The 20,991-nt window shown below is 33.3% G+C and overlaps 1 protein-coding gene across 5 annotated transcripts; it reads right to left on the reverse strand.

Annotated features, from left to right (window-relative positions):
- Positions 1 to 11,642: 11,642 nt before the first annotated feature.
- LOC131638013 (uncharacterized) lies at positions 11,643 to 18,730 on the reverse strand. 5 transcript variants are annotated; one of them, XR_009294560.1, is made up of 10 exons: positions 18,588 to 18,730; positions 17,971 to 18,104; positions 16,999 to 17,870; positions 16,454 to 16,572; positions 14,017 to 14,943; positions 13,644 to 13,929; positions 13,158 to 13,323; positions 12,962 to 13,067; positions 12,678 to 12,872; positions 11,643 to 12,471 (listed from the first exon to the last, which is right to left on the reverse strand). XR_009294560.1 is itself a non-coding variant. In XM_058908574.1 (9 exons), the coding sequence occupies exons 3-9, from the start codon at positions 17,776 to 17,778 to the stop codon at positions 12,755 to 12,757; spliced, it is 2,502 nt and encodes an 833-aa protein (XP_058764557.1). In that variant the 5' UTR covers positions 17,779 to 17,785; positions 17,971 to 18,104; positions 18,588 to 18,730; the 3' UTR covers positions 12,479 to 12,754. The 5 variants fall into 5 exon arrangements, 4 of the variants coding, with proteins under 4 accessions (XP_058764557.1, XP_058764556.1, XP_058764554.1 ...); XM_058908574.1 differs by lacking the exon at positions 11,643 to 12,471 and having other exon boundaries at positions 12,479 to 12,872; positions 16,999 to 17,785; XM_058908573.1 differs by lacking the exon at positions 11,643 to 12,471 and having other exon boundaries at positions 12,479 to 12,872; positions 13,170 to 13,323.
- Positions 18,731 to 20,991: the final 2,261 nt, after the last annotated feature.

Below are 20,991 nucleotides of genomic sequence, written 5' to 3' on the forward strand. Positions count from 1 at the left end.
ACATACTTCTTGGTGTGTGTTAAATGAAAACTCTTAGAGTTAGATGTGAGCTTTATATCATGAGAATGGCCAAACTTGAATTGATCATACAGAGGTTTATATGTGATTTTCATCTCATCAACCGGTTCAAGTTTATATGGGGTTTCACCCTCATAGCCTATGCCAATTCTTTTGTTTCCACTAACTCCATATATCATAGAGGCAAGTTGACTTCTGCCATTACCTTTAGATAGAAACTTCCTGAAACTCAAGTCATATTCCTTAAGAATATTGTTCACACTTGGAATAGATTTTTCTGAACTAGAAGATGACTCAGCATCTTTAGATAGTTTTAAAACTTTTTCTTTAAGTTCAGCATTTTCTATTTCAAGCTTCTTAGTTTCAGATGCAAAGAGCTTTCTCAGCTTTTTGTATTTGATACTAAGTTTAGCCTTGATTTCCAGAATTTCAGTTAAGCTGGAAACTAGCTCATCTCTAGAAAGTTCAAAAAATACCACTTTAGAGTCTGAGTCTGATGTAGATTCTAATTCATCTTCAACAGTGACCATCAGCACTATGTTTGCCTACTCATCTTCAGAGTCTGACTCTTGATCAGAAGAATCTGAGTCATCCCAAGTAGCCATAAGACCTTTCTTCTTTTCAAACTTTTTCTTGGGCTTTTCCCTCTAAAGCTTTGGACACTCATTCTTGTAATGTCTTGGCTCTTTGCATTCATAGCACGTCACCTTCTTCTTGTCAGATCTTCCTTGTCCAGAAGATTCTCCTCTTTCAGGCCTTTTGAAGTTCTTGAAGTTCTTGAACTTCCTCTGTTTGCTTTTCCAGAGTTGATTTACTCTTCTGGAGATCATAGAGAGTTCATCTTCTTCTTCTGATTCTGACTCTTCAGAATCTTCTTCTTCAGCCTGAAAAGCGTTAGTGCATTTTTTATTATTAGATTTTAATGCAATTGACTTACCTTTTTTCTGAGGTTCGTTTGCATCCAACTCTATTTCATGACTTCTTAAGGCACTGATCAGCTCTTCAAGAGATACTTCATTCAAATTCTTAGCAATCTTGAATGCAATCACCATTGGGCCTCATCTTCTGGGCAAGCTTCTGATGATCTTCTTGACATGATCAGCCTTTGTATATCCCTTGTCAAGCACTCTTAATCCATCAGTCAGAGTCTGGAATCCTGAAAACATAGCTTCAATGTTTTCATCTTCCTCCATCTTGAAAGCGTCATACTTCTGGATTAAAGCAAGAGCCTTTGTCTCCTTGACTTGGGCATTACCTTCATGAGTCATCTTCAATGATTCAAAGATGTCATGAGCAATTTCTCTGTTTGTTATTTTCTCATATTCAGCATGAGAAATAGCATTCAGCAATATAGTTCTTGACTTTTGATGATTCTTGAAGTCTTTCTTTTGAGCATCACTCATGGCTTGTCTATACACCTTGACACCTTGAGCATTTACAGGATGTGTGTAACCATCCAGCACTAGATCCCATAAGTCACCATCTTGACCAAGAAAGTAACTTTCGAGTCTATCTTTCCAATACTCAAAGTTTTCACCATCAAAAATTGGTGGTCTATTATAGCCATTAAAATTATTGCTTCCATTACCATTGTTGTTTTGTTCACGTGTAGGAGTAGATGAAGTTGTTTCAACCATATTGACTTTGTGTTTTTCTCCCTGAATATTTTATCTAACACGGTTAAGTGCTTGCACCTAGAACCGGCGCTCTGATGCCAATTGAAGGATAGAAAAACACTTAGAAAGGGAGGGTTTGAATAAGTGTGACTTCAAAAACTTGTAAGATAAAAACAATGAACACAATTATTTTTATCCTGGTTCGTTGTTAACGAAACTACTCCAGTCCACCCCCTTAGAGTGATTTACCTCAACTGAGGATTTAATCCACTAATCCAACTGATTACAATGGTTATCCACTTAGAAAACTTCTAAGTCTTCTAAAGTCTACAGATCACAACTTGATCACTCTAGGAACCTTTTACAAACAATGTAAAATAATGTTTACAAGAGTTTAGATTGCTTCTAATAAAGCTGTAATCACAACAGTGATATTTCTCTTAAGTTCTAAGCTTAACACTCACTAAATATTACAAGAGTTTGTGAGGTTGAAGATGAAGTTCGTGAGATTTGATTTTGACAGTGTTTCAGTATTTTGCACAAGTGTTCTACTTTGCTTCTGATCAGAACTTCTATTTATAGGCGTTGAGAGGAAATGACCGTTGGGAGCATTTAATGCTTTGCGTGAATGGTACAGCTCTGCATTTAATGTTTCACACTTTTGTCAACTACCTCGAGCCTTGCTTTTCCTACTTTTACTGACTTTGCCTTTTGTAGCTTCTAACGTTCCTTTTGTCAGTCAGAGATTAGACGTTTCAGCCTTTCATCTTCTACTTTCTTCTGGACTCAGATTTTGTAGATAACAACGTTTGAATATCAGAGTCAACAGCTTGGTGCAGAGCATCTTCTTGTCTTCTGACTTTGAAGAGCTTGAGTGTGATACCAATCAGAACTTCAGTGCTTCTGCTTCTGACTTCGTTCTTCTGATGCTTTCATTTCATGTTCTAATTCTGCTTGATCATCTTCTAATGTCTTGCCAGAGCATGTTCTGATGAAGCCATCCAGAACTTCCAGAGTCATTTGCTTCTGAGCGCTGATTTGTGCATACTCTTTATATATTTCCTGAAATGGAAAATGCAAAGGATTAGAGTACCACATTATCTTATACAAAATTCATATATAATGTTATCATCAAAATACATAATATTGATTAGAACAAATCTTGTTCTAACAGGAGTTCCTAAGGTGTGGGGAGTTATGCTACAAGCTAAAGGAAAATGGTGCTGAAGATGATTATATTGTAACCATAAAGGGTGTTCCTCCCAAGGTGATGTGGTACTTACAAGTAATTCAAAGGTTCAAAGACTTTTGTTAATGTAAATTTTGCAAAGAATACTAGATGGCATACAAATGAAAGAGTATGTGATGGAATTTTTTTCCATGTAGGTGATTCATTGCAATGGAAGAAAATTGAATTGTTGTTTCTAGATTTTTCCCTTGAGCCAAGGTACCTTAGGCTTGGACTTTCCACCGAGAGAATGAACATATTTGGTAATATGAGTACTAACCATGCTTCATGGAATGTTCTTCTCATAATTTACAACATATCTTTGTGGTTATGGATGAAGCGCAAATATATGATGTTATCAATTATAGTTTCGGGTCCAAATTATCCAAGGAACGACATAGATATTTATTTAACTCCATATATTAAAATTTTAAGAGTTTCGTGGGAGGAAGGTGTTAACGTTGATAATGCGTATATGGGTGATAACTTTAAGATGCATGTCATGTTTTTTTCACAATCAATGACTTTTCTGTATACGGTAATATTTTTGGGTACAACATTAAGGGACATAAAGTGTGTCCTATATGTTAATATGATACATGCTTACACCAACTATAAAATAGATGAAATATTGTTTATCTTGGGAATCAGAAATTTCTAAGACTCAATCATCTATACTGTAGATTACAGGAGACTTTTAATGGATGATAAGAGTTTAATATCGTTTCAAATCCCTTAATTAGGGAGAAAGTTTATAAAAGATAACAACATATTAATGTTGTCTTTGGTAGTAAACAAAAAGGTTATGTGGAGAAAAAATATTTAGAAAAAGAGGTCGGTGCTCTTTGCTCTTATATAATGGTTTAGCCTCAATGTAAGCCATTGTCCTGATGTGATGTGTGTGGAGAAAGATTTCTGTGATAGTTTGATTGGAATACTTCTCAACATCAAAGTCAAGACAAAATATAGTAAGAATTCTCTTTTAGATATGGTGGTGATGGGTATACGACAAGAGTTAGCCACAAAAGAAATAGGAAATAGAACATATTTGCCCTCAACATGTCACACTCTGTCTAAAAAAGAAAAAAAGTTTTTGCGATTATTTATAGTGTATCAAAGTTCCCCAAGGGTATTCATCAAATGTGAAGAATTTTGTTTCAAAGAAATATCTCAAATTAGTTGGCTTACAATCTCATGATTGTCATGTCTTGATGGAGCAACTTCTAACTGTGGCTACCCGTGGCATTTTACCAAAACGAGTAAGGGTAACTATAACCAGATTGTGCTTATTCTTCAATGTTATATGTAGTAAAGTCATTGATCCATGAAATTTAGATGAGTTGGAACATAAGGCTGTAATTATCTTGTGTCAATTAGAGATGTATTTTCCTCCTTCATTTTTTAACACTATGGTTCACTAATTGTTCATATACTAAGAGAGATTAGATTTTGTGGTCAAGTTTATTTAAGGTGGATGTATCTAGTAAAGCGATGTATGAAGATTTTTAAATAATATACAAAGAATCATCAATATCCTAAAGTTTTGATTAGCGAATGGTACATCACATAAAAGCTGTTGAGTTTTGTACAAAATATTTATCCGAAGCAACCTCTATAAAAAAATGTTAGTCTTGTCATGAGGAAAAAAGTGAAGCGTCTCATCCAATTCTAAAAATAACAAAATACATTTGTGGGGATCAAACTCATGATCAATAAATCTTTTCCCTCGGTGTAAGTTCTTTAGAGAGGAAAATGATAATATTTTTCATTAGCTTGCATAAAAAAAACTAAGATTAACCCATTTCTATCTGAGATAAAAAATATTTTTCGTTGTAGTGAATATTGTACTTGTAAGACATTTCTTTAATGTAGTGTTAATTAGCATTTTATCAAGAAATATATAGTTTGAATTTAATCATAATGCTTTATTTTTTCCATAGTTTTTCTTAAAATCAGTCATAGTTTTGCTTTGACCATAGTTTTTCTTGGGCATAAATTTTTGTAAAGTTGTTCATAATTTGTCTAAATTTTGAACATAATTTTGTTGTTAAACCTATAAGTTTAAAAAAAAAATCATTAATTATTGATATAAACTCATACGTAGATGGTACAATATATATATATATATATATATATATATATATATATATATATATATATATATATATATATATATATATATATATATACAAAATTGTCCATACATAAGAGTTACTAAAACATGTTCATAAACAAGAATAAAAAAAAAGTTTCGAAGACCAACACCAAAAAAACGAGTGGATATTCTCTCCATTTCTCAAAAGAAATTAAGAACACAATTACTAATGTTTTCATGATATACATATTAAATTTTGCAAAATATATGTCACACATTTCAATATTGTATACATTTATACACATATACTTTAGTAATTCATATCTCCACTTCTTTTGAGAAATGGAGAGGATCACAACTAAAAAAAACATGATAAAAGACATGTCAAAGATCTAAGCATCTTCACACTCTAAAATTACTCATTACAAAATAGTTCAAAGTTCAATATGTTCATATTTATTTGTTTACTTCTTCTTTAATTAATACTAGTTCAGATGAGATTTTTTCTAAACCAATAATAGCGTGTGTATTGAATGTCTTAGTTTGTCACTTTATTTAGGTTTAACTGGAGTTGCTTCCTTTGTTTTGTTTCTCTTACCCTACAATCAGACAAGATGTATATATGTATCATATCAAATGCATGAATTAACAAATAAATATTCATACATAAAATCATGAACTCGGCCACTACTAGATGGTTTTAGAGGTTTGCTATATTTACATTAAAATCTAACACCAGTATGTACACTATATGAAATATGTCATGGCCTCGTGTGATTGATTGTGCTAGACTAAATAAAAATTAATGATTAAACAACTAAAAAAAGCCAAAACCGTATCATTATACGGTGTAAGTGTCGCCAAAACTGTATCATTATACGGTGTAAGTGTCATATTCAGTGTATAAATAACATTTCTCATGGTTTTATTATAGAAGGCTAAACACCAGTTGGTGGTTTAGATGCAACATACTTGGTATTAGTAGGCCTAACACCAAAAATATTCTTAACACCGGCAGAAACTTGTGAAGTTCTTTCCAACAGGTAGATGACTAACCGAAACTTGTTGAAATTTATTAAGTGAATCATCGGTTAAATATTTTGTTTTGAACTATCATACTATCAATATGTTACCTTTAACTATCATTCTATCCATCTCTGACCACCATCGATCATCACTTTAATAACTTTCTACTAACAATTACAATTAATTACTACTAAATAAATACATTAAATTGTTAGAATATGATAATCATGCAGAAGATGCAAAAAGGAGAGTTGACAAGAGAGAGAAAATTAGTTAGAAATTAAATTGTATTCTCATTCTCATTCCAGTTTTCGATTACACACTCATTTATAGTTAGAAACCCCAACTGAATTCTTGACAGAATTTCTACTTAATAGGGAAGGGAAGAGATCATGACAAAGGAATCCAACCCATAATCCTAATAGTTCCCCTTTTATTTCAGGGTGGTTGACCAAGTAATAATTTGTCAACCACTTTTAACTTCTCTCTGAGCGCTAAAAGTCTTACAGTGGGCAAAGGCTTGGTTAAGACGTCATCCCATTGATCATGAACAAGAATATGTGCCATTATAAGGTTTTTTCTGATGACTTTTTCTTTGACAAAGAAAATGTCTAGCTCAATATGCTTTGTTCTATAATGAAGCATGGAGTTGTGAAAGAAAACAACAACATTGAGATTATCACATAGGTTCTTTGGCATTTGGTGTGTAACCCTGAGTTCATGCAACAAGGAATGAAGCCATAAAATCTCTATAGTGGCATCAACTAGGTTTCTATACTTTGCTTCAGCACTGGGCCTAACCACTAGTGTTTGTTTCTTAGTCCACCAAGAGACCAAATTAGAGACAAGAAAAATGTCGGCCCCTGATGTGGACCTCCTCTAATCTGGGTCAAAGGCCTAGTCAGCATCAGAAAAGCATGTAATGGTGATAGGAGGGGTGTTATCAGCTAAGGCAAGAAGTAAACCATGATTGAGGGTCCCTTGGAGATACCTCAAGATTCTCTTAAGGTTTTCCAGTGTTCTATAAGAGGATTGGATATAAATTGGCACACTTATTTACTACAAAGGAGATTTCAGGTCTAGTGATTATTGCATATTGGATGGCACCAACAGTGGATCTAAACATTGTAGGATCATTCACATTTGTTGAGGTAACTTTGGTCAGCTTAATGTTATAGGCCATAGGGGAAGAAACTCCTTTGGCATTTTACATTTGAGTTTCGCTTATAAGATCCTTGATATGCTTACTTTGAGAGAGAATGAGAGAACTATTTGATAGATGATGAACCTCAATGCCCAAGAAATAGTCAAGTTGACCTGAGTCTTCAAGAGAGAAAAAGAGGTTAATCTTGGTGGTTAACTGCTGGATGAACACTTTCAATGTTCCTGGAAGAAGAGGAGTGAATTGAAACATGCAAAGCTTAAGGGAGGTAGAAGCAAGGTTGTCAAACTTGTAGAGACTATCCCTCCTAAGACAGCCTCTTAAGAGGATTTTAGAAGTATTGTGACATTTAACAAAACACACATTAGCATGAAACTCAAAGAAAACAAAGTTGACTCTTGAAAATCGGCTTACACTAACAAGGTTCTTGATGATTTAGGGCACAAGTAAAAGATTGTTCAGTTTTAGGGATGTGTTAAGATAGAAAGGGGAGGAAAAAGCCGTAGAACCATAGGATGTAATAGACAAACCTTGCCTATTCTCAATATGGACCTGATCTGAACCTAGTAAAGAGACTACACCAGCAAGGATGGTGGCATCATGAATTACACGATGTGTGGCCCTAGAGTAAAGATACCAGGCTTGATTATTAAAGATATTTAAAGCGTTTGTACTAACAACCAAGGCCTGAGGTCAAGGTGAGTTGTAGTTTTGATACTGATTGTTGTAGAAGGAATTTGCAGACCTATGTGACGTCATGTTTGATTGAGGACGTGGATGACATCCTGGTTGAGCCCATACTCCATACATTAGACAATAGTTGGATTAATCAAGCTTAACTTAATATAACATTTTGTTTAAACATAGTGTTAGCAGCGGTATTGATTGAATTTTGATTGATTGTGGTTTGCGAAAAAGAAGACAAAGTCATTGAAAGATCACTGAATTTTCAATAGAACTCTTACTTAGTGGAGAAGAGGAGAAAATTGGGTCAATCCAATTCTCATGACAAAGAGATCCAGCCCATCATATTAATATACATATTTATAATATTTATTGACTAAAAAGTTAATGAACTGAGAGTGAGTGTAAAATAGTTTTACGCTCGTATTCAATAAAAATTCATCACTTAGTCATATACCATCAAGATTAAAGTTATCAAATTGACTGGACCGACTCAGCCTGTTACGCCCGGGGGCAAAACATATAAAAGGGCTGAAGTGGGTCGACCCGATTACTTCATGGGCTGCTAAAAATGAGTTCGGCCTAGTTACTAATAGGCCATGTGGTCCGATGGGCCAGTCAGGCCTGTATTTCAATATCATAGTTTTAAATTTATAAAAATGATGTAATGGATAGAAGCTACATAACATAAGTAGAGATTAATGATAAACTTAGTTAAGTGATATTTAAAATATGCATCAAATCAACATCCATATATACGAATCCCACGAAGATATCTATGTAAAAGTAGAGAGAAATTGAATATTATCTCTAATACTTGTCAAAATTTCTCTTTAACTTTTTTAACCATATCATCTTGAAACATATCTTCATCCTCTTTAACTTTTCTTTTTCAATTGACATACACTTATTTAGTTCAATGGACAGAGCCCGTTTTGACAGCTCTAATCAAAACATCTAATGATTAACGTCAAAATGAACTTTCGTATAACGTTAATTTTGATGTAATTTAATGACATAGTAAATCATTATAGATTAATCTCAAATTTTATAGATATGATCTATATGACAGTATATTTCAATCCAACGGTTAATTTTAAAAAATATTTATTTAAAATGAAGTTATTGAGCAAGTGTAACTTGTGGTGTAACTCTTCGAGTGTAATGATCCCTCCTATAAACCTTCAGAGTTATAAGGACTTATTGACACAATTTCGGAGTTAAAGCCTTCAGGTGATAGGTGTGTGGGTTCTCTCACTTATAAATGCTCAAGTCTCCACATTCCTAACCAATGTGGGACTTCCCCACACTACTCACACTTGTAATTCTTTTTCAACACAACTAGTATAAACTACATGGTTATTGGTAGGGATGGTAATTGACAGTGTTTGGGCAAGGTACTATAGTAGTCATTCTCATACCCGCAATTTGAAAATATTCTCATATCCGAACCTATACTCGCATGCACATCAATGTTTGTACTTGTACCCACACTCTATGAGTACCTAAGTACCCATGCGCATATCTGTTTACACGCATTTCTAATAAAAATAATTGGTCAATTATAGTTTTTCATGTCATTTTAAATTTTTAACACCAAGACCTCTTTACAATCTTCTAATACATAAACAAAAAGAAAGAATCCTACTTCTTTTTACAACTTATCACCATAAACTTGATGACTAAGTTACAACATACAACTTAAATGAAATCGAATACTCCCTTCGTTCTATGATGAGTGACCATGTTGACCATTTCACACATATTAAGAAAAGTGTATAAAAGTAAGAGAGAGAATAATATTTTTATTATAGTACCACTTATTATATATTGGAAATGATAGATTTTCATTAATTAGAGAGTGTAATGGAAAAAAATGTACTGAAAATTAAAATGAGTCGTTTATTTTAAAACACTATTTTATTCTAAATGGGTCATTATGGAACGGAGGGAGTAAGATTTTTCTTGGCTTGATTTCAAGTTGAATGATTTGATCTTCTCTTTTTTTATATTACAATCCAAACTTGTATACTTTAAGTGCTCATAATATTTTTTAAAACTTTTGAATGAATTGAAATTTAAGCAAAAAGTTCAAAAAATTGAAGTTGTATGAACACTTAAAAAATTGTGTTTGAATTGTATGAAAATGATTTTTTGAAAAGGTAAATTATTTTCTAATGTATAGAATCTTATATGCATTCTTAAGCACCTCTATGAGAAGATGTATGAATTTAAAATAGATTCATGAAACGTTGCAATGTTTTACAAATATTTCGTTTTGTGAAAATGAGCAAATTTTGAAATCGTAATCGATTACGTTTTAGAGGATTTGAATTTTGAAAATTTATAATCAATTACAACTTAGTTGTAATCGATTACGACTAAACCAGAATCGAAAAGTATATTTTTTTATGGCTAGAATTCATGTGTTTTCATGCATAATGATGTAAGAAGGTTTTAGATGAATTGTGAGATAAAATTCTCAGAATTTTAAAGTAGTAATCATGATCGATTATCTCAATTCTTCATTTGATTTTCAATGCTCAACTTTCTTGATTAGTTTCATTATAGATCAACATTTGTCATCAATGTCTTATTCTTTTTCTTATTTAATAATCGTTATTTTCATCAAAACTAAATTGAATAGAAGATGAATATCTTCTTCACAATAGTTGAGTTAAGAAATAAACAGAGATTTATATTAAAATACCTACAAGTTTAATAATAATGCATATAATAATATTGATAAATTAATATGTGTACGTAATAATAATAAAAATAAAAATAAATAAATATTGTACGAACATTGACATAGTAGATAAATAAGATACTTATACTCATATCCATAACTGTTTAATTTAGTTATGATAATAAGTTAGTTGTACCCGTGTCTACAACTACTTAATTTAGTAGATAACTGCCGTGTCTGCGCCCCTATCCATTTTACGCATTTTTATTGTACTTATCATGAGTAATTTTAAACGGTACTCATTAAAGATGGGTCCAATTATCACCCTAGTTCGTGTTTAATCTTCTAATTTGGTTGATATTTGAATTTAAAGTTAAAGCAATACGTCTGGATTCATTTTTTTATTATTATTCTTTTGATTTGAACTATTGAGCTGAGCTAAACATAATTGAATATTAACTGAAATAAACCCAAGATTAAAATAAGGGTTAATGAACTTTTTGGTCCCTCTAAATATTGCAGATTTCGTTTTTAGTCCCTACAAAATTTTCCTTTAAGAAATCGTCCCTCCAAAATTTTTCGTCTAAACTATTGGTCCCTAACGTCAAATTTGCTAGAGATTAGCTACGACTTTAGCCACTGATTAGCTACGAAATTTGACGTTAGGGACCAATAGTTCGGAAGAAAAATTTTGAAGGGACGATTTCTTGAAGGAAAATTTTGGAGGGACTAAAAACGAAATTTGAAATATTTAAAGGGACGAAAAAGTTCATTAACCCTTAAAATAATGATAAATTTGAGTCAAATTTCAAAATATCCAATTTTTATCAAGTAGAATTGAACCAAATTCGACTCGCAACGATTTCATTTTTCTGATGCGTGGATAAAACTTTGTTTTCTATATCTTCCCTTTACCGAAAGCCGTTGATTACATATTACGGAGTCATACTCAAAAACTAGTTATCATATTAAAATTGACAATATCTCACTCCATCTCTTAATATTCTAAGATATATGCCGCAATTACATTAACGCGTATTAAAATTGGCAATATCTCAATCCATCTCTTAATATTCTAAGATATGCAATTACATTAACGCATCCTGCTTCTGAAGATACACATCAAGAAGCACCATTTTTTGGCCAAATTTTGAGTTTTTCCGGATGTACATCTACGGAAATAATTTAAACTGATAAACGTTGAAAAATATTTCAATATAATTCAATTAAGAGATTTCATATATACACCTACGGAATAAATCAAGGTTGAGTAAAAATAAGATGCTTCCGAAGATACACCTCCAAAAATAAAAAGTATTTTTGGAAACGCACATGGTTCGTGAAAACTCCCGAGAGATGAGGTAAGATATTCTCTTAAAATTGGGGTTCTCTTAAAATTGGGGTGCAACGCAAAGGATGGAAAACCGCAATTAAACAAATACTTCTTGCCTTTATTTTAATGCAGCATTGAAGTCGCTTCGTTTTCTATATATTTCCCTTACCCAAAGCAATTGATTGGATGTTGTGAGGTCATATTCCAAAACCAACAACAGGGATAAAATATTGTCACCACAAATAGTAGTTACTTGGCTTGATAAAAGTGAAAAACTTGGCGTAGAAACTGATGTCAATGTTGCCCACCAAAGTTTCCAACAAAGCAATTTAAAAAAAAATCAAAATAATCTTTCATGATGAATCTGGTTGCTTCTAGTTGTGATATGATATTATTTCAAGTTACCTCTATTATCATTCAAAATTACATCACAAATAAGCTTGTGATACCGACCATAACAGTCAGGCATGCAATCCACTTCAGGGCCAAACCAATTTGATTTTGATATATGCAGTGTGCAACCCAAACATGAGTGTCGAGTCGACACTTCAGAACAAGATCACAATTACATAATGTACAGAGAGAGGTTGATATATAAGTATAAAACACCATCCAGCCACCTAGAAATAAAAAAGGACATGATCTCTCTATTTATCCTTGACATTCAAAAAAAATGTAACAAGTTGAATAAAACAACATACACTTTTTTATTCATATCAGAACTATATGGCCCAAAAATATGGCACATCATGTATTCCTTTGGTTTGGTGTACTCAATATGAATACAGTAATCACAGTAACAAAATAAAAAACTAAAAAAGAGTACCTGGAGACACGTCCAGAGATACAACTTGTTAGAGTCCTGTATATTGTTAAGTATGACCTTTATTGTAAAGTCAATATTTATAGTATAGAATAAGTTCGTATCACCTCCAAAACAGGGGCTTGACACATTGGGCACTTCCTTCTACTTTGAAGCAACTCATTGGCACATTTTGAACATGTGCACAAGTGCCCACATCTACAACAAAAGTATAATTGTATTGGGTGATTATAATAATCAGAGGTGCAAATTGGTTACAGAAGTTTCAAACTGAAAAAGGATAGTACCTGTACAACAAAGAATCAATATTGCCTTCGCCGCAAATCCAGCAAAGTCCTTTTCTCACACATTCCCATTTAGAACTGTCAACTGGTGAATCGCACTCATGTATTCCTGGGATAAATTTAACTTGGTTTTCTCAGAAATTTATTTCTTTTAAAAAGATAAAATGACGACCTAATGGAGGGTTAGCAAATTACAAACCTGGTGAATCACCTGAGCGATTTAGGGCTGCAGAAACTTCTTGTCTTATTGAACGCTGCAATTCAAGCTGCATATCCATACATGTCTCCAACATCTTCTGCATACTATTCATTCTTTGATGTAATCTAGCCATGTCAAGTCTCAAATCATTAATCATCTCCAAATCCTGCCAGAAGAATACACAATTAAAAATTATTTAATAACGTATATGCAGAGAAAAAAAAAAGCTAGCAATAAACTATAAACACCATATCTTCTATGGAAAATAAGTTATACACTTACACCCCATAACTTCCAATTATTTGTTACCTAGAATAGTTGTACCATAAAATAATCTGGCATATAAATATATTTATGACCTTAATTAACTAAGAAAAATCATTTGGTATCAATACCAGATAAGACTCTCTTTTTACATTTATTAGAATGTTACTATAAAAAATCACCTAAGAACACAGGCATAGTTACAAGACATGGATTACTTACATCATTGTGTGGCCAGTTATCATCATGAGGATGCTGATCCCAAAGAGGTGGAGTAGGCGGTGTATGCAAAGAGGGCAAGTCAGGTGAATTATTAATAGTAGTCTCTTGATCAACAATCTGATCTCCCCTCTGATGCTCGAGGTTCTGTTCTACTAAAGCAGCTGAAGGGGTTGCTTCTTCCATATCCCACTCCATGTTAGCATGACCTTGTCTTTCAACATATGATTGTATCAACTGGTCAAGACTCTCACGGAAACTACTGCCGAGAAGATTAGAGACGCGTCTCCTGCAAGATGAACAGAGCCATTTATTCTGGATACATCTTTCACTTTAAAATGATAGGTGCAGAAACTCATATCCCGTTTTTACATACCTACTGTGAAGCTCCCTGAGTTCAACACTGTATACATTGTCATCATCAGGAAAATAAAAATTATTAACTCTACCACCTGGAGCAGTTTCATTGTTAGAAGGTCCTCCCAACCAATTTTCCACCGCTTCTTGGAAGCCACCATCCTCTTGCCACACTTCAGAAGCTTCTGGCAGACGAGGATTTTCTCCATCCTCATTTGCCCAAATATTTTCAGGCCACTCATTTGCGGTATTGCTGAGCTGATTATCATCCCCACTTTCATCAGTGTTATTTCTCCATTCTGTGTTACTCTGATGCCAGTCATTTCCTTCAGTTTCAACAATATCTTCCGGAGGTCCTTCTAGAGCACTGGACCCATAATTAACATTATCGACAGCATTGCCCTCGGAATAACCATTGTGATTCGATGAATCGTTTTCATCGATACCTATATCACTCAGCTCAGATTGCCCAATGTGCACCTCGCTGGATTCCTGATTACTGCTATGCTCTGAATCATGGATTTGTAAGCTTTGTTGGATTAGTTCATTAGCTGTATCTCTGATAGCCACCACATCAACATTTTGCCCAATGTCATCTCTGATTGCCACCACATCAACATTTTGTCCAGTGTCATCTCTTCTTTCACATACAACACTGACTGATGATGACTGCCCATCTACTGATTCAATTTGCAAGCACTGCAACTGATTTCCATCTGCATGGGCAGTAATAGATTCTTGCCAATTAAAACTCTCACATGTAGTTCCTTCTAGACAGTGTCCACCAGATATCCCAGTACTATTATCTCCAACGACAATACATGAACTGCTTTCTCCAGCTTGCTCATTTGTATTAAAATCAATATCAATGTTTGACGAGGTGTCAGATAGGCTGCTGGGTGCAGGACTGGAACCTGTACTGTCCATTCTAGAGAAGAACCCTTCCCTATTCATAAAACAAGCTAATGTCATTGGCATACGGCATAAAACAAATATATAAAATGAAGTGGACAAAATTATAAATACAACACAACCTCAAATCAGAACAATGATTAGTAGTTTTAAGTGCAATAGCAACATAGAAACAATTTCTCAATATGTTAAAATTATTTTCATCCATCTGAATGCAGTGGGAATTTTTCGTACATTCCACTGACAATAAGTCATTTCCTAACAAAATGGCCAATGTTGAAAGGGACAGCCGTGAGCCCATGTCAAACAGGATAAAATAAACTTGACAGAATTCACTCATTTTTGATGGAGCAAATTGATCCATACAAGAAAAATAGGGTTGTTCAAAAAACTGAAGAGAGCCATGCTGAACCATGAATTGAACTGAACTAATTTTTAAATAACTGAACTATTGATATTAGTTCCCGGACAGAACATGCATTTTTAAAGCACAGTTCATTAACTGATCTTTTGGAAGATGGTTTTGGTGGACTATAGTAAACTGAACCAACAGTATTTGAATGCTCACTCATCTCTCTTAGCTTCCCGAATTTCACACTTCTTTCTCTCACACTTCTCCTACAAGCCCAGCATCCCAGATCCTCCAATTCCAATCGCAGCATCTTCCTCACTTTCATGATCTTGGTACTTTCTCACATGGTTCTCCTCGCATGCAACCTTCTTTCTCTGATATAATCCTTCTTCATTTCAAGATCACAATTCTACTTCGAATGCTTAATTGACAACTAATGTTATCAATTTATTTTTCCCTTAATGAGCTTGGTTCGATGATTATGAACAAGAATTAGGATCCGTGATAAATAAAATGGCATCTTATTGGTTGATTTAATTGAGGGGGGCATTAGAAATGGAATATATCTTTTTTCTTTTGGTCAAGTATCCTAGTGGCTGAAATTCACCTTTTTAAAGATGAACAACTGGGATGTCGCGGGTTCGAACACGCGTCGCTACAACGGATGTCCCTTCACAACTACCATCTGAGCTGGCTTAACGGGACAGAATAAATCTACTTTAGATAACACTTAAAAACTATTTGTTGGTCTAATAGTTATTTTGGCTTGGGAATTACCCAAAACAATGCGTGCAGGAATCGAGCTCAAGACCTCAACGATGCAAGACCTATCCTTGCCACTACGCCACTTTATATTTCAAAATAACAAAGAAAAATAATATGCATGCATGTATGTAAACATGTACAACATTTAAAATGTGTTTATATATCTTTAAAGAAAAAGGAAAATTTGGGTAAGTCATATCCACTCCCAGTCCGCAAGAAGATCTGTCATTACCGTTCATTTGAGTTAGAGGTGAATTAAAGAGAAATGGTGCACACACAATTTATCAAAAAGACAAGAAAAGTGTGCAAAAAGTTATATTAATTAGTAAATAAGAGGAGGAGAGGGAGGGGGTCTAAAAGAGTTCACAGATTACAATAAATAATCAATAGATTGTCATAAACATAGTAGCATACGAAATACACATACCTAAGACCTGATACAGTTTGCTTTCGCCTTAATAGGCCTAATTCACTTTCTGCTACAGATGTGGACCTGTTATGATCAGTAGATCTATCATTTCTCAAGAACCTGCCTCTAAGCAATGCCTGCAAACATTTTGACCAGTGTTTGTCAAATTGAGTTCAAAGCTCGGGATATAAATCAAGTTCTAAATTTTAAATTATGTTTCACTAGAGTAAAATTTACAGAATGTCTATTTATTACATTACCTAGGTTTTCCAAAATATTGTAAGTGCGATTACATTTGCATAATTAGTGTTTCGTTCTATGCCGCAACCAACCCACACTACTTTGAGTTTGGATTGTAAACACATGTTTTTATGCCTAGAATAAAGGTATCTTCAACTTCACCTTGAAGTTCAGTACAAAAACAAAATGCATACTGTCTTACACAATTAATTGTATCTTTTACCCAGTTCACATGAACAAAACCTCCATCACGAGTGTAAGTTAATAAATAGATGGTATAGGGAAATGAAGAAACATAGAACGTAACCATTTATAAGACAAACCTGAATGCGATTGCGATGGGGAAAACGAGATACAGCCTGATGGTCCAGCAACTCCTGAATTTCCCTCTGCCTTTCCCTCTCAGCCTTCTTAAGCATATCTAGCATAACCTGCCTGCCACGTATTTTACGCATACCCCTCAGTATATGTTCACTTTGGCCACCACCACTGTTAACCACAAATCCATCACGCACACGTTCAATTTGTGTACCAATTTCAGCACATGGTTGTTCCCTATTTTCCCCAGAAGAAACGTTTCTCTGCTGGCTGCTCATTTGTACCCACTCCCTTATAACTCTCACTCTTTCCTGTTCAGTTTCTCCAAGCCATTCTCTCCTTGGACTGCTACTTCTTCGGGAAATAGTTGATCCACAATCCCTAGATCCACTATTCATCCATTCCCTGAAAATTCGTCTCACTCTTTCCCTTTCAACTTCTCCAAAAACAGAAGAATTTTCACAGCTAGAATTGTTTAAATCCTCATGACCATCATGTGATTCATTCTGACTTTGTGACTGTGACCATGTTTCCGACTCATTCTCACCAAAAACAGCATCGTCCAAACCATGCCTCCGTCCTATCTCTGGGCTATCAGGTGTATCTTCTAACGAAAGATCCGCAATCAACCCATTGCTACCTTGAACTTGACTCACTGCATGTTCATCCTCAATCTCTCGCCACATGTGCAAAAGTGAAGACGACCGAGTGCTACCCCTTCTTCCATCTCCCCTCCTCCTAGACGCCTGAGACTGCGAGTCCCTCAATAAAGAAGAATCCAGCATCGACACACTGTGCAAACCAGCAATAGCCATTTCAATTCTTTACTAACAAATATATAGATCTCTTCAACTTATCTGATTTAATGAATTAAAATCTGCATTTCATAAAAAGGAAAGCCACAAAAAAATCAGAAACAAATCTTTCACTTTTTTGACTGAATCAGAAATAGATCTTAATAACAGATTCAATCCAACCTTATCACATTAGTTAATTACATTATTCTCCTCGCCGCCGCAAATCCTCCATATAAGTACCAATCAAGTAAAATAATCATGAACTATAGTGTTTCCTATTGAAGATTCAACACTACAGCCAACTATACTTCACCCTGCATCCAAAAAAATTAAAATTAAAATTTAAAAAATGAATATTAACCCACATTAATCAACTATTATTTATCCTATAATTCTTAATTCACAAACATAACTATGAATTATGAATGAGAAATATCCAGAACTGAAATTTTCCATTTCAACCTCAGATTCAACAACCACAGTAAGCCTTAGCAAAACAAAGCCATTTGGCTTACGAAACTGGAGTTCTTCATTTCGACTCCATGGCAACGAATTTGAATATTCATTTCTCACCATTTCACTCAGAAACAGCAAAAATTGAGTAAATAAAATAAATAAAAAGAGAAAAAAAATAAAATCTAAAAAAGATTCAAATCGCCATTGAAGAACAACAGAGATGAATCAGAAATCAGCAAAAGAATCATGAAGACGAGAATGCATATTTAAGCGCGTGAGAGAACGAATCGTAACGTGAAAGGTTGAGGAGAATGTGAATTGAAGCATGAAAAGGAACGTACCAGTGAAGTGAAGAAAACGTAACCCTAGCAGTGAAGGAAGAAAGAATATTGAAAACGAAAATGAGAAGAAAAAGATTGGAAGAACAGAGAGAGAGAGAGAGAGAGAGAGAGAGAGAGAGGGAAGAGCGGCGTTTAGAAATAAATGAAAGTTGACACGTCTGCATGGAAACGTCTGTAACGTATAAATAAATAATAAATGTTGAAATAAATATTCATCAAATAAATATTAATATTTATGTACGAATTTAGACTTTTTTGTAATGGTCTTTTCAATTTATAAAAAAAATTGATGTAATAAATTAATTCAAAATTAAAATTTGTTTTGAAATAATTGAATATGAATATATTATGTGACATTGAATAATTTCATATTTACTTTAACAAATTATAAATTATAAAGTGTTCAGATTAAATATAACTAACATTTTAAAGATGGTCATATTATATTATAATAGTTTGATTTGGTATGAAGATCAATTAAAAATTTAAATTAATATAATACTACTATTATTAAACTATAAACAAACAGATGAAATTTCAATTAATTAGATATTGAGTATCATATATCATATCATATATCATATATCATATATCAAGTAAAAACTCAAAACAAAACAATTAAATGTACGTGGGAAAATTACACGTCTTAAGAAAAATTATCTGCCTTAAAGTAGGGGTATTCGCGGGTTAGTTTAGTTCAATTTTAGAAAAATGTAATATCTAAATTGATCAAAAACATAAGAATTGATATGGATTGAATTTGCATTTTTTTTTTTTATAAAATCCAAATTGAAACAAACTGAAAAATAACGGGTTGATTTGGGTTGGATTGATCGAATACATTAAAAATAAATGTGCAAAAATATTTTTAAACAAATGTAACAAATGACGTTTCATTTTTTTTCTTCTTGAAGTCGAATATCTTATACTAGTTTTCATAATAATAATAATAATAATAATAATAATAATAATATAAATTATATGAATTAATATGGTCGGTGTTGATAGACGAAGTTGCAAGTAAAATTTTAAAAATTTATAGTCTAAACCAATTAACACTTGGTTTCATTGGTTTGGTTCGATTGTTGCCCGAAATAAAAATATATATATATGACTCGAACATCATGGTTTGGTTTGGATTTCTATTTAGTTCGAATTTGCGTGAACCTTACCCTGAAGGGTATGTTCAAACTAGAGTGTATGAGTATGATAAAGCTCCAGACAATAAGATAGTTGTCATTAGAGAGAATGAGGTGAGTTTGGTGGGTTGGAAGTCCCATCAACATGGTTGGGTTAAAATTAACACAGGTGGTGCTTGTATGTATGGCAAAGTTGTATGATATGGAGGTATAATTAGAGGTATGCATGAATAGTGTTTAGGCGGGTTCTCTAAATACTTAGGTGGTATTTGCAGTGCAATTAGAGCTGAACTTTGGGGTATCCTTGAAGGGTTATATCTTGCTAAGAATTCGAGTTTCGCTAAGGTGGAGTTGACTGTGGACTCGTCTCTAGCCATACACATGATTAATTTTGGTAGAGTAACATATATGGAGAGTGCTCTCAGGTGAAACAGATCATGAGGATGTTGAAGTTGTTCCTTGAGGTGAAGGTTTCTCATACGTATAGAGAAGTCAACTTTTGTGTAGATGCGTTAGCTAAACTGGGAGCAACAAGTGGGAATGATTTGCTCTTTGGATAAGACCTCCCTATTAAGCATTTAGTGCATTCTAATGCGATAGGAACCTTTGTTTCTATAACCAGTTTGTTGTAGTTTTTTCTCTAGGATTAGGCCTCCATTTAAAAAAAAAGTGTTCAAATGACACTGACATCTCCTCTTGTTTTAAAATATGCATAGATATCCCGACACCTCTCTATAAATTTTAGTGACAGTCAGAAATTATAGGTATAGATAGCATTTACCTATGATTTTTTATTTGTCACTAAAAATACTATAAAAATATATATTAGAAATATTTCTATAAGATAATTATAGACAAAATATTCTTTTTAGTCTCGTATGTTAATCTTAGAGTTTATTTTGGCCCTTTAACTTCAAAAAGTTTTATATTAGTCCCTTAACTCTTTAAAATATGTCATTTTAATTTTTTTTTTGTTATATTATTGACGAAAAAACTCAAAAATTGGTTGTTAAATTAATCGTTAATATAAAAAAGACTAAAATGATATCTTTTGAAGAGTTAAGGGATCAATATAACACTTTTTAGAATTAAGGAATCAAAATGAATCTCACGTTAATATAAGAGATAAAAAGGTTATGTTGTCATAATTATATAATCAAATTTCAAATGAAAAAGTGTTTACTGTTTACCTTTAGGTTTCATTGAAGTAATTATTTATTTACACGTGGCTGGCTACATGTTTCTGTTGTAGGAAAATCATCAAA

The sequence above is a fragment of the Vicia villosa genome, unplaced genomic scaffold (assembly GCF_029867415.1).
Source record: "Vicia villosa cultivar HV-30 ecotype Madison, WI unplaced genomic scaffold, Vvil1.0 ctg.002145F_1_1, whole genome shotgun sequence".
Classification (NCBI taxonomy): domain Eukaryota; kingdom Viridiplantae; phylum Streptophyta; class Magnoliopsida; order Fabales; family Fabaceae; genus Vicia; species Vicia villosa.

What these genes read in the sequence shown, in the direction of transcription:
- LOC131638013 (XM_058908571.1), bottom strand. Translation starts at nt 17,808, where the DNA reads ATGGCTATTGCTGGTTTGCACAGTGTGTCGATGCTGGATTCTTCTTTA. An exon ending in ATAACTGGCCACACAATGAT is followed by an intron (nt 13,324 to 13,643) that starts GTAAGTAATCCA and finishes TTCTTCTGGCAG; the next exon opens with GATTTGGAGATGATTAATGA. An exon ending in TCGCTCAGGTGATTCACCAG is followed by an intron (nt 13,068 to 13,157) that starts GTTTGTAATTTG and finishes AATTTATCCCAG; the next exon opens with GAATACATGAGTGCGATTCA.